Source organism: Oncorhynchus kisutch, linkage group LG14 (genome assembly GCF_002021735.2).
Source record: "Oncorhynchus kisutch isolate 150728-3 linkage group LG14, Okis_V2, whole genome shotgun sequence".
NCBI lineage: Eukaryota > Metazoa > Chordata > Actinopteri > Salmoniformes > Salmonidae > Oncorhynchus > Oncorhynchus kisutch.
Window position 1 is genome coordinate 18,596,989 of NC_034187.2, and position 14,413 is coordinate 18,611,401.

The window sequence follows — 14,413 nt, forward strand, 5'->3', positions numbered from 1 at the left end:
CATTGTAATTTTCTCCTAAATTGTTTGTGATACAAATGGAAAAAGCATGTCAAACATCCTTCCTCCCAATGAATATTTTATGTGAAAATTGCCAGAACAAATAATTTTTACCCTGTCCTGGCGTGGAATCGCCTTATTGTTTTTGATAGCTTTGTGTGGCACACACCCTGCACTCAGCATTATGGGTCAGCAGAAAACCTTTAAATGTCATGAGCATACTGGTTGATAATAAAATGTATATGATATTCTGTTTGATATTAATTTTTTATGTCACAAAACTACTGTATGAGTCCTCTAACTTTACATCAAAGAGGACAGTTCTGCTTTTGCTTTTTTGATGTTATAGAGACTTGTCTTCCATAAGACAGGTATGTTCTCTTTGTTGAATGTTGTTATTTAGATCTCCTGCTGCCTACACCAGTCTCTGTAACTCTGTAACACGCTCAAAATGTGGGCCATCTCTCTGTTTGTCTCATGTGTGTGTGTAGGTGGGGAACCCTTGCGTGGAGCTGACTCTGTCGGAGCTGCAGGAGATGGCCACACGGCAACAGCAACAGATCGAGACCCAACAGCAGATGCTGGTTGCCAAGGTACTAGAACACAGACAATAATATAAACCATTAACATCATTATTGACCTCTCTGTGATAAATCTCTTTTCCAACCGCAATACCGCAAACCATATTGACCTCGCATTCAGAAAACCCACTGGTGTCTACACCTCTGAGATTTCTGGCCAAGCTCAAAGTTTTTACCCTCTGAGTTGAGTGGCTGTGTTGTCAATTAGAGCACGCCATAGCAAAATGTTTTAAAGCTTTTCTCATTGGACAAGTCCGGGGTAGTCCCTTTTTTATTTCAGTCCCTTTTTCATCCAATTGGTGCCTACTGAACGTGGCCCCGTTCTGTTATGGGATCGGTGCCGTTTGAGTGTCCAGAGTGTAAATCATTCTGATTGGTCACAGACAGTTTTTCTGGATTGGCTCAGGTTTCAGCCTCTCTCTCTGTGGGCTCCAGCCAGTCAACATGTGGGTCAGAAGGCTCATCTATATATTTTTGTATTTAACTAGTCCATTAAGAACAAATTGTTATTTACAATGACGGCCTAGGAACAGTGGGTTAACTGCCTTGTTCAGGGGTCAGAACGACAGATCTTTACCTTGTCAGCTTGGGGATTTCGATCTGGCAACCTTTCGGTTACTGGCCCAACGCTCTAACCACTAGGCTTCCTGCCGCCCAATAGTTATATAGTTATGTAATATATAGATCCTCAGCTTTCAGTGGGCTGGGGGACAGGCACCGGGTCAGAGAGCAAGTCTATATGTTATAGATCTATAGATGGATCCTCAGCTTCCACTGTCTGGGCTGGGCCATATAGCTGGCTCCTATATGTCACCAGGGATCCATTTGACATGGCACTCTATTCCCTCTATAGGTAACCGGCCAGAATGGGGAGGACTGGGGAGATGATTTACTGGGGTCTCAGACAGGGGGAAGAGTGGATGAACCTGGTTCCTCTAGGTTTCCTCCTTCTAAGGAGGTTTTACTGGCCACTATGTATCTGCTTCTGCTTGCTCTTTGATTGGTTGATGGAATGGGATATAGTTCACATGGTCTGTGGTTGATCTGGTCACATGTGCTGTGGGCAGCTTGTTGTGGTCTCTGTGGTCATTTAAACACAACAAGCAGTTCCTAGATCAGCTTGTATGTGAGGATGGGTTCAGTCATGATCTAGGTACAAGGTCATGGTTACTAAGGTTAGTGCGGTCATTGTGGGAGTTGGCAGCGTGCGTTGCCAGGGACAACAACAGGAAGGGACTAGATGTCCTGCAGGAAATTAGGTCAGCAGTGAGCAGCCAGCAGCTGAGAAGGAAGTGTGTTGTCTCAAGGAGGGGAGAAGACGGAGAGGAACCTAGAGGGTTGAACAGTATTTTACCACACCCAGCGCACTGGTCACTTCCCAGGAATATCTAAGTCAGAACATACTGGAAACGCTAATTTAGCACCAGGAAAGCATTTACGTGTGTCATGACATCAAGGGGACATCTTGTCACATATTCTTTTGTGTTTCATTGATCATCACATTTCCTTTACAAGGAGTTTGGATCCGGTTGTGGGTTAGGTTTTGACTGATACTTCTCATTCTGAAGGTAAATATGATTTTATGATGGGGCTGAAAGAACACTGCAAATGTTCCAATGTTTTCTGGTCTTTGAGAAGCCATGATGCCTTACTCTGTGGATGATTGTAATGATTAGGGTAATAATGGTGATGAAGTGGACTCCTAGAGGCTCAGTGTAGATTGACTGTATAAGCTACACAGCGTTTAAGTGAGTCATATTTGTTCAGTGTATTAGCGATGTGTATTAATGTGTGTGATTAGCTGTGAGTTTGTATTGAGGGGTTACCTCTCTCCTTCTATTAACAGTATATTGTGTTTAGTCAACACTCCCTGTCCTACTCTCTCTGTCTGAGCCTGTACTGTGTTTGCTCATTCTAGAGCAGAACTGAAAATGCTTGTCAGCACCACATAGTCTTGCAATCCCTTTCATTCACTCTCATTCACATTCTGATTCCTTTTTCCTTCATTCTCTTACTCCACCACTTGTGTGTATTTGATATGTATGGATTCACTTCCGCTTATTTAGATTGTCTATGTATGTGAGTATTCTTTGCAAGGCTGGTATTTTTTGTGTTGTAAAAAACATGTATTGGCAAAGCCCTTTTCCTATTGTGATAAGATACTTTTTTGGGATGTATTCTCTCTTCTCTGCGAGCTGGTGTGTTGAGGCCTACTGTGTTAGCTGAATAGGATTGTATTTAATGTGTGTCTCTTGCTCCCTCTTTTCTCAATCCTTTTATTACCTTCTTTTTCCTTTAACTTCTCATTCCTCTTCATCTTTTGTTCCTTTCAACTCTCTTCTGTCGAACTGAGGGGTGTGTGTGTGTGTGTGTGTGTGTGTGTGTGTAATTTTATCCGTCATTGCACTGTGCTTGAATGAAGTGGAGGAATGCTTTTCCCTCCCCACATCTGTAACTCATTGTTCCCTTCTGTTCCTCCAACCCAACCCTCTGCTCTCCTGTCCTCTTTATCTGTCCTCTCTCTCTGTCCTCTCTCTGCCCTCTCTCTGTCCTCTCTCTCTGTCCTGTCCTCTCTCTGTCCTCTCCTCCTTTCCCCTCATCTCCTTTTAGGAGCAGCGTCTGAGGTACCTGCAGCAGCAAGACCACAGACAGGGCCAGACGGTGTCAGAGGCTGAGAAGCTACAGAGGTTGATGGAGCGAGTGGAGAGTCAGGAGGCCAAACTAAAGAAGATCCGTGCCATGAGGGGCCAGGTGGACTACAGCAAGCTCATCAATGGCAACCTGTGTAAGCCATGTGATGCAGGATGCAAACGCACACTCCTCCTGGTGGGAGGAGCTATAGGATAACAGGCTCATTGTAATGGCTGGAATGGAATAGATGGAACGGAGTTTGATACCGTTCCATTCATTCCATTCCAGCCGTTACAATGAGCCTGTTCTCCTATAGCTCCTCTCACCAGCCTCTTCTGACGGAGAACCCCAGCATGGTGGAATCTAGGCCCCATTCAGCTGTCCATGATGTCATCTCTTTCCCTAGTTCTGTCAGTGAGCCATGGAATCTGACCCTCCCCATGTTGTGGTCTGGAACTGGGTGTGTCTGGGTGCCTTAAAGTCCCTATGTTCATACTGTAGCAGGGTGTAGTCCTGTCCTGTATAACGTCCAATGCTGCACCCTGTCTGACACATTCTGATACTGGTACTCAGGAGAAAGTTGTCCATCCAGTCCACAACTTTCCAATGCACTCTATTCACTCTTCTCTCATACACCATCAGACTTGAAACATCTATGTTTTCATTTCTCCCAACACACTCAAACATACAGGTAGTCCGTATCTCAGTGTACTGCGTCTCCTCTCCTCTCCTCATGCAGCGGAGATCCAGCATGTGAGTGGGCAGTTCCAGGAGAAGCAGGCAGAGCTGCAGTCAGCTGTGGTGAAGGTGGACCAACTCAACCAGCAGCTTGAGGACCTGAGGAGGGGACGTCTCAACGGCCTGCAGCCCCTAGGAGGACCTCTCACTGGCACCGCCGCTCTGGAGCTACGCAAACTCTACCAGGAACTACAGGTACATTTCCTGAAGAAAATGCATGCTTGCTTCGGCTGTTCTAAAACTATGTTTTGGGTACTACTGCATAATGTACACTGTATCATATACACTGTCTGCTCAGAACGACTGTACATGTCATCAGAGAGAAAGCTTGACGTGACATTTATTTTGACGTAATACAACAAGCAATGACACTATAAAATGGCACTTCAGATTCACATTTTGTTAGGAAGTTCCAGATGTCATCCAGCTGCAGAGCAGATGTGAAGGAGAGGAGATTAGATGAGTCAGGCTGACATTTTCATTCTGAAGGATATTTGCGACGCTGACATAATAGATGTGCAGCTTTGTCTCTCCATTCCTCATCCTGCCAGGGCATGGTTAAACAGAGACAGGACAGGGTGCACGTTGCCCATCCATCTGCCTCCTGGTGTGACTCACAGCCATTCTGTTCCATGTTCCCTCTGTGTCTCGGTCAGGTGCGTAACAAGCTGAACACGGAGCATAGTGGCAGGCTGCAGCAGAACAAGGAGCTGTTGAATAAGCGCAACACGGAGGTGACTATGATGGACAAGCGCATTGGGGACCTTCGCGAGCGCCTGCACAAGAAAAAAACAGAGGCACGTCAAAAAGAGATCAACCCCACAGGAAGAAACTCTCAGATTGAGTATCTCTGGGAAGCTTCTATCTTTGATTTCACCTTTATTTAACCAGGTAGGCCAGTTAAGAAAAAGTTATCATTTACAACTGCGACCTGGCCAAGATAAAGCAAAGCAGTGTGGCAAAAACAACAACAGAGAGTTACACATGGGATAAACAAACGTACAGTCAATAACACAATAGAAAAATCTGTATACAGTGTGTGCAAATGAAGTAAGGAGGTAAGACAATAAATAGGCCAATAGTGGCGAAGTGATTACAATTTAGCAATTTACACTGGAGTGATATATGTGCAGATGAGGATGTGCAAGTAGAAATACTGGTGTGCAAAAGAGCAGAAAAACAAAAACAAATATGGGGATGAGGTAGGTAGTTGGTTGGATGGGCTATTTACAGATTTCCTGTGTACAGCTGCAGCGATCAGTAAGCTTCTCTGACAGCTGACGCTTAAAGTTAGTGAGGGAGATATAAGTCTCCAACTTCAGTGATTTTTGCAATTTGTTCCAGTCATTGGCAGCAAAGAACTGGAAGGAAAAGCGGCCAAAGGAGGTGTTGGCTTGCATGCTACGGGTGGGTGTTGCTATGGTGACCAGTGAGCTGAGATAAGGCGGAGCTTTACCTAGCAAAGACTTATCGATGACCTGGAGCCAGTGGGTTTGGCGACGAATATGTAGCGAGGACTCTACCAGGAAGTATATAGTAGTAGTAGTATATGGGGCTTTGGTGACAAAAAGGATGGCACTGTGATAGACTACATTCAATTTGCTTTGTGTTCCCACTCACTCTCATACACACAGACCGCCAGCGTATACAGTAGCATAGCATGCCTAAATACTGTGCAGTGTGTAGTGAAAGTACACAAAGTTTTCACATTTTGCTGCCTTAAAAAAATTCCAAATTTAAGGCAACAAAATGCTGATAATTTCACTAGGCACTGTTAACACGTATTTAGGTAGTTGACTTTGCTCTCTGTCTCTTAACAATTCTCTGTAATCATTGTGATTTGAACCACCGCTGCTTTGGCTGTGGAAGTATAGCTGACATTGTATTTTGCCCTCTCTCTCTCCACTCCACAGCTTAACAGGATAAACGGTCCTCCCTCCCCCCAGCCCACTCCCAGCAGCTCAGGCCGCGTAGCCGCGGTATGTCCGTACATCCAGGTGCCCGTCCCAGGCAGACAAGAGGTGGGCTATGCTCTGCCCCCAGACCCCGTCAAACCACCGTTTGTCCCTGGGACTGGCACCATCAGCCATGGCCGCTCCAAATCAGGTCAGTCCCTGTGCCACACTGCAGCTTTACCTACTTTATCAGTCTCAGACTACTTACTGTCAGACTATATCTGTTTATTTGGGACACCTTGGTTTTTTCTGATCTGGACAGTCCTGAGATTGCTCTGGCATAGCTGGTAACTTCTCTGAAATTTCAGATCTAAATTAGTTATATTTTTTCAGATAAAAAAAAAAAATCTGGCTCAGCGTTCTCTAACTTCCTGTCCTTTGTATTTTGTCATGTCTGTCTGTGGACCTCTTCTTCTCCTGCCCTTATTCGTATCGTCTGTTCTGTCGGTGTTGTTGATGTTGTGGTGCCACGCTGTGCGTGGTTTCGGGCTCAGCAGAGGAGGAAGGGTGCGGTGTGAGGAAGCCCTTCATCCAATGGAAGGTCTCAGATTTAGACATCATAGTGGACCCCGTGGAGATGAGAGAGGTGCCCCGGTCCCCCTCAGGGGCCTGCAGTGCCGACACAGTCTGGAGCCAGGGGCTAGGGCAGCAGAAGCAGAGGGGCCTAAGTAACAGGGCTCAATATCAACAACATAAATGTAGATAGTTCTGCACTTGCATGTATAACATAGTTACAACTTTTACCTAAAACCAATACCACAGCCTTCCCTTATTTTATACATATTAAATATATTTATAACATTAAATATACACATTGAGTGGGATCTCCGTAACAAGGCCTCAGTAACAGTAACATACTATAATAAAATAAACATTGCAAGTTTTATTAGTCGTATGTACACGATACACATGGTAAACACCATCCAACAAAATGCTTACTTGCAGGTTCCTATATCAACAACATAGCATAGGATAACGGCTACCTAAAACTAATGCCACGCCCTTGTCATCCCTCCTTATATAAAATATGTACAGGTTGAAATCATTATGTAACTATTGTGTTCATCTTCAGTAGGCCTATGTGTGGTTCCATTTCTTTTGGACCTAGAAAATATATTTATTTACAGTACTAGTCAAAAGTATGGACACACCTACACATTCCAAGAGTATTAGACATCCAAACTGTGAAATAATGGCATATGGCATCATGTAGTAACCGAAAAAGTGTTAAACAAATCAAAATGTATTTCAGATGATGGATTCTTCAAAGTAGCCACCCTTTTCCTTAATGACAGCTTTACACACTCGTGACATTCTCTCTACCAGCTTCATCTGGAATGTTTTTCCAACAGTCTTGAAGGAGTTCCCACATATGATGAGCACTTGTTGGCTGCTTTTCCTTCACTCATCCCAAACCATCCCAATTGGGTTGAGGTCGGGTGATTGTGGAGGCCAGGTCATCTGATGCAGCCCTCCATCACTCCCCTTCCTTCTTGGTCAAATAGCCCTTACACGGCCTGGAGGTGTGTTCGGTCATTGTCCTGTTAAAAAGCAAATGATAGTCCTACTAAGCGCAAATCAGATGGGATGGGGTTTCGCTGCAGAATGCTGTGGTAGACATGCTGGTTAAGTGTGCCTTGAATTCTAAATAAATCACAGACAGTGTCACAAGCAACGCACCATCACACCACCTCCTCCATGCTTCATGGTGGGAACCACACATGCAGAGATCATCCGTTCACCTACTCTGCATCTCACAAAGACACTGCGGTTGGACCTAAAAATCTCAAATTTGGACTCATCAGACCAAAGGACAGATTTCCACCGGTATAATGTCCATTGCTCGTGCTTCTTGTCCATTGCGTGTGCTTCTAATAAAAATTAAGAAAACCCCTTGAATGAGTAGGTGTGTCCAAACTTTTGACTGGTACTTTATATTGGAAAGAATTGTCATTGTGTGCCCAGAATACCACTGCCAGTATGAGCAGCCTCAATTGAATAAGGGGAAATGGTTAGGTAACATGGTTTATTTGTATGGACAAAAATGGACGTATGACGTTAGAGAAGGGGTTACTGCAGCATTGTTCTCCACCTCTTTGAATGTAACAAGTCAAACATGTCTCACAAATAGAACTCAGGTACAGTAGAGAGTGAAATGAGGGGTTGTCTTTGATGGACTTGAGCTGTGCCCCAAGTGGCACCCTGTTCCATATACAGTACCAACAGTAAAAAAAAAATACATTGTGAAATAACAAATATGGAATCATGTAGTAACCAAAAAAGTGTTAAACAAATCCAAATACATTTTATTTTTGAGATTCTTCAAAGTAGCCACCCTTTGCCTTGGACAGCTTTGCACACTCTTGGCATTCTCTCAACCAGCTTCATGACGTAATCACCTGGAATGCATTTCAATTGAACCAAGATGGCGTAGCAGTCGGACGTATGTTTGTCTTGTCCCATGTAAATTGTTGTTTTCCTCTCGTTTTTGTAGTATATATTTTAATCTCACTTTTCCTTCTACGGACTGATTATAAATTGCTGCATTCTGCCTCACCCAATGTTGTACGGATCTGCTATTTTTATACTTTAGAACCAGAACCCCATCAGCAGCTAACTAGCTAGTAGTCAGTTAGCCACTGCTAGCGGTCTTCACTGTTAACTCGGACACCAGCCAGCTTCAGCTCGGTCAATACCTGCCAGTCTGCACAGCGCGATATCAACCCAGAGCATATCGGACTGCTTTTTCTCTACCACATCTCCGGATTCTCTGGACCATTACACCGGACCATCGTAGCTAGCTAGCAACAACCTGAGTGGCTACTGCTGGCTAACACCTCTGTCCCAAAGCAAGCACCAGTTAGCCTTGAGCTAGCCTCGAGCTAGGCCCATCTCCCAGCGAGCCAAAGAGGTTTAACAGCTCATTTTTGGGCTACAATACCTCTTTAGCCAATTGGCCTGGACCCTTTATTGCTGACACGGAGCCCCGCCGATCCATCACCACTGGTCTGCTGACTTAATTGTCCGAGGAGGTTTCAACAGGCTTTTCCGTTGTGACGTTGCTGAAGACCCATCTGCTAGCCCCGGCCTGCTAGCTTTCTGAATCGCCTTGTCTCCAGCTTGCCTAGTATAGTAGCGACTACCGAACGTCTCCTTGACTCACCAATTGCTGCTCATTGGACCCTATGATCACTCTGCTACACATGCCTCTCCCTAATGTCAATATGCCTTGTCTGCCTTGCTGTTTATGTTAGTTATTATTGTTTTATTTCACTGTAGAGCCCCCAGCCCCACCCAACATGCCTTAGATAGCTCTTTTGTCCCACACCCCACACATTCGGAGACCTCACCTGGCTTAACTGGTGCCTCCAGAGACACAACTGCTCTCATCGTCACTCAATGCCTAGGTTTACCTCCACTGTACTCACATCCTACCATACCTTGTCTGTACATTATGCCCTGAATCTATTCTATCACGCCCAGAAATCTGCTCCTTTTATTCTCTGTTCCCAACGCACTAGACGGCCAGTGCTTTCTTTTGTGTTATTGACTCTACGTTTGTTTATCCCATGTGTAACTCTGTGTTGTTGTTTCCGTCGCACTGCTTTGCTTTATCTTTGCCAGGTCGCAGTTGTAAATGAGAACTTGTTCTCAACTGGCCTACCTGGTTAAATAAAGGTGAAATAAAAAAATTAACAGGTGTGCCTTTTTAAGTTAATTTCTGGAATTTCTTTCTTTAATGCGTTCGAGTCAATCAGTTGTGCTGTGACAAGGTAGGGTTGGTATACAGAAGATAGCGCTATTTGGTAAAAGATCAAGTCCATATTATGGCAGCTCAAATAAGCAAAGAGAAATGACTTTCCATCATTACTTTAAGACTGAGGTGCAGTTAATCCAGAAAATGTCAAGAACTTTGAAAGTTCCTTCAAGTGCTGCCGCAAAAACAATCAAGTGCTATGATGAAACTGGCTCTCATGAGGACCATCACAGGAAAGGAATACCCAGAGTTACCTCTGCTGCAGAGGATACATTCATTAGAATAACTGCACCTCAGATTGTAGCCCAAATAAATGCTTCACAGAGTAAAAGTATCAGACACATCTCAACATCAACTGTTCAGGGGAGACTGCGTGAATCAGGCATTCATGGTCGAATTGCTGCAAAGAAACCACTACTAAAGGACACCAATAAGAAGAAGAGACTTGCTTGGACCAAGAAACACAAGGAATGGACATTAGACCGGAGAAAATCTGTCCTTTGTTCTTATGAGTCCAAATGTGAGATGTTTTGTTCCAACCGCCATGTCTTTGTGAGACGCAGAGTAGGTGATGCTCTCCACATGTGTGGTTCCCACTGTGAAGCATGGAGGAAGAGGTGTGATAGTGTAGGGGTGCTTTACTGGTGACACTGTCAGTGATTTTATTTAGAATTCAAGGCACACTTAACCAGCATGGCTACCACAGCATTCTGCAACGATACGCCATCCCATCTGGTTTGCGCTTATCATTTGTTTTTCAACAGGACAATGACCCAACACACCTCCAGGCTGTGTAAGGGCTATTTGACCAAGAAGGAGAGTGAAGGAGTGAAGAACAAGCAGCCAACAAGTGCTCAGAATATGTGGGAACTCCTTCAAGACTGTTGGAAAAGCATTCCAGGTGAAGCTGGTTGAGAGAATACCAAGAGTGTGCAAAGCTGTCATCAAAGCAAAGGGTGGCTACTTTGAAGAATCTAAAAAAAAAAATATATATATATATATATATATATATATATATATAAATAACACTTGTTCGGTTACTTCATGATTCTATGTGTGTTATTTCATAGTTTTGATGTCTTCACTATTATTTGACAATGTAGAAAATAGTAAAATAAAGAAAAACTCTTGAATGAGTAGGTGTGTCCAAACGACTGGTACTGTCTAAGCCCTACTTTTCACCAGAGCCCTATTTCAGATGCAGCCTTAGATCGTGTAGTCCTTCTAGAAGTACCTTTTAAATAGTGCTGGGCAGTTGTAATGTTTGAAAGGGAGAGTAGGCAAGGATTAGTTGGCACAGACACTGCAAAAGGTTTAATAGGTTAAATAGGAAGTCTGGCAGACAGTCTGTCTGGAGGTAAACTATTCCCTGTCTATGTCTCAAAGAGAGAGAGGGAGAGTGATAGACACTCTAATCTCTTTAACCCGATCAGAATCGGGGACCAAAATACACCCAGCACATACACCTTGTATTAGACCTGACCCTGTGTCCCTCAGGTCAGTCTGTAGGTATGGAGGGCAAGCTGTTCCTGTATTGTATCAGTCTGTAGGTATGGAGGGCAAGCTGTTCCTGTATTGTGTCAGTCTGTAGGTATGGAGGGCAACCTGTTCCTGTATTGTATCAGTCTGTAGGTATGGAGGGCAAGCTGTTCCTGTATTGTATCAGTCTGTAGGTATGGAGGGCAAGCTGTTCCTGTACTGTGTCAGTCTGTAGGTATGGAGGGCAAGCTGTTCCTGTATTGTGTCAGTCTGTAGGTATGGAGGGCACAAGGCAAAGAGAGCAAAGTGATCTAGAAATTGAAACGTATTAGCTACAGGGACTAGTTCTTCAAATAGACAGTGTGTTGTGCGTGTAACTATATTTTCCGTTGCTCATTTGGACTAGCATCAACATTCCGTCGATAATTTCTCGAGACAACAAGAATATCACAGGTCATCTTTCTTAACCGTTATCCTGGAACACAGACTATCTACCTCCTGTCTTCTTTTACCACTTTCTCTGTCTTTCTCACCCTATCCCTCTCTCTCTCTCTCTCTGTACCCCTCCTGTAGCCAATGAAGCAGTGTGGCCCACCCTTAGTAAAAGTGTCTCCTCGATGCAACCTTCAGATTGGAGAAACACCAGCCCAGACCAGGTGAGATCCCTGCTCCACCTCCCACTACTAGTCATTGGGTACATCACAATAGTCTAAAGTGGCTTACTATCACCATCTCCTCTCTCATCTGCAAGGATATTAAATAACTAACCATTAAAAGCAATTCCTGGTTGGTTTTCTACACCATATTGGTTTCACAGACCCAGTATTTTTTTAGATCAATACAGATGGAGAGGACACAAGTAGAAGCCACATAAGACTATTGAGATGCAGCCATTCACTTTTGGCTCTTTCACACACTCCTTGGACTCTCCTTCCTACTGTCCTATAATGAATTTAACTGGTTCATGGTGTTTCCCTCCACAGAGCCTTGACTTCAGTAAGCTACCAGGAGGATCCGTGTCCAAACCACTACCCATCTATGGGACCTATCCCGCACCTACTGGCCACCCGTCTATAGTCTGCTCTACCAGCTCCCTGACCAGGTCTGCCCCTGCCACTTTAGCCTGGCAGCGTTCAGCCCCAGCACCTCCTGGTTACTCCTCCCAGCAGATCCAGCAGCGTATCTCTGTCCCCCCTAGCCCCACACCCCAGTCAGGACTGGGGGAGGTGGAGAGTCCTGACCCCCTGCCGGCTGTGGCTGTGAGACCCTACGTTCCAGACCGGTCCTCCTCCAGGCCTCAGTCCCCCAGGAAGGGCCCTGCCACTATGAACTCCTCCTCCATCTACCACATGTACCTGCAGCAGCCTGCAGCAGCCAAGAGCTACCCAGCAGGAGGCAGGTCTGCTGTCAAAGCAGGTAAATGCCTCAATCGATGGACATTATATTTTTTAAAGAGTCAGTCAGACCTGGGTTCAAATAGTATTTGATTTCCTTCAAATAATTAAGCTTCACTTAATTGAGCATGCCTTGCACAGTGGGACCAATGTAATAGTTCCAAAAGTGCAAAGGCACTCCAGGGAGTCTCAATCAAACTCTCAAAGTATTTGAAGAAAACAAATAGTATTTCAACCCCGGCCTGATTCAGATAATGCTTGACTTTCCTGTTGGGTCTCAATCTGTATGGTCCTATATTAATATCTCCATCTCCTTTTGTTCATAGTGTATGGGAAACCTGTGCTTCCCTCCAGCAACTCTCCCTCCCCTGTGCCCTTCCAGCATGAGGCCCTGTCCCCAGGAGGAGAGAGTGGAGGGGACATGGTGGACAGGGAAGGGGACACCACAGAGGGTAGACTCCTACCCCCTCCCAGCGTGGAGAACATCCCGCGGCCCCTGAGCCCCACCAAGCTGACCCCCGTGGCCCACTCCCCGCTGCGCTACCAGAGCGACGCCGACCTAGAGGTCCTGCGCCGGCGGCTGACCAATGCACCGCGCCCGCTGAAGAAACGCAGCTCCATCACAGAGCCAGAGGGCCCCACCGGACCCAACATCCAGAAGCTCCTGTACCAGCGCTTCAACACCCTGGCCGGAGGCATGGAGGGCAGCAACAGCACCCCATTCTACCAGCCGGTCTTCATGGGTGGTGTCCTGGGATGTCCGGACATGGACAACATCAACACTTCTAATGGAAACCTGATCGGGACAGCTTCCCTGGTCGTCACTGCCGCAGACGGTACCAACTCAGACCATCGCCTGTCCTCTTCCATGTCCCCTTCCTCTGACTCCAATGAGAGGAGGACACTCCCACCCAGTGAGACCACTCCCCGCATGCCCACCCCCCAGCCCAGCTTGGAAGACAACAACAACCAACCTGGTCCTTCTAACACCACCTCCACTCCCAGGCCCATCCCCATCCATGAGGCCTCGTCTCCCCAGCCGAAAGAAACCTCTCCCCGGACTGTCACATCCCTGGCATTGCCTAAGGTCAACCTGCGGAGCCACAGCTCCATAATGCAACAGCATGCTTCCATTTTGTGTGCCATAATAAATAGGGTCTAGAGATTCTTCTGGTCAGGTCACATGGTCTGCAAAAAATCTGACTTATGCTAGAGTTGCCATCTGAGTTGCAGACATTGCTTTCTTCACAGGAAAAATTCCCTGCCCTAGTCATGACATTAGACCACAGGAGGCTGCTGAGGGGAAGACAGCTCATAATAATGACTGGAATGAAGTAAAGGGAATGGTATCAAACACATGGAAACCACTTGTTTGATAGCATTCCATTCCATTCCATTCATTCCGTTCCAGCCATTACTGTGAGTCCGTCCTAGTGGTTAGAGCGTTGGACTAGTAACCGAAAGGTTGCAAGTTCGAATCCCCGAGCTGACAAGGTACAAATCTGTCGTTCTGCCCCTGAACAGGAAGTTAACCCACTGTTCCTAGGCCGTCATTGAAAATAAGAATTTGTTCTTAACTGACTTGCCTAGTAAAATAAAATAAAAATTAAGGTGCCACCAACACCTGTGCATTAGCCAGAGAGTAACTCCACTTTCTCTGTCTCAGCAGATCAAGAGGACTAACCTGAAGAAACCTGAGTCAGAGAGGACAGGCCATGGGCTGAGGGTCAAGTTCAACCCTCTTGCCCTGCTACTGGATGCCTCTCTGGAGGGAGAGTTTGACTTGGTGCAGCGGATCATCTATGAGGTAATCATAGGCTCTTCAATTCAATTCAAACTTTATTGTCCCAGAAGAGAAATTCCTTGAGTCTTCTCATTTTA

The 14,413-nt window shown here is 45.5% G+C and overlaps 1 protein-coding gene across 9 annotated transcripts in view; it reads left to right on the top strand.

Annotated features, from left to right (window-relative positions):
- Positions 1-14,413, top strand: part of LOC109904218 (apoptosis-stimulating of p53 protein 1) — a 47,405-nt gene that overhangs the window by 30,668 nt on the left and 2,324 nt on the right. For 2 of the 9 annotated variants that reach the window (XM_031787968.1, XM_031787964.1), the window contains exons 2-11: positions 489-590; positions 3,189-3,363; positions 3,901-4,142; positions 4,604-4,744; positions 5,861-6,053; positions 6,400-6,600; positions 11,712-11,794; positions 12,122-12,554; positions 12,859-13,619; positions 14,199-14,339. In XM_031787968.1, the coding sequence (XP_031643828.1) occupies positions 534-590; positions 3,189-3,363; positions 3,901-4,142; positions 4,604-4,744; positions 5,861-6,053; positions 6,400-6,600; positions 11,712-11,794; positions 12,122-12,554; positions 12,859-13,619; positions 14,199-14,339 (2,427 nt within the window). In that variant the 5' untranslated portion in view covers positions 489-533. Of the gene's footprint in view, positions 1-488; positions 591-1,858; positions 2,147-3,188; positions 3,364-3,900; positions 4,143-4,603; positions 4,745-5,860; positions 6,054-6,399; positions 6,601-11,711; positions 11,795-12,121; positions 12,555-12,858; positions 13,620-14,198; positions 14,340-14,413 lie in introns of those variants that run through there. The other 7 variants (XM_031787973.1, XM_031787965.1, XM_031787966.1 and 4 more) reach the window with 7 other exon arrangements.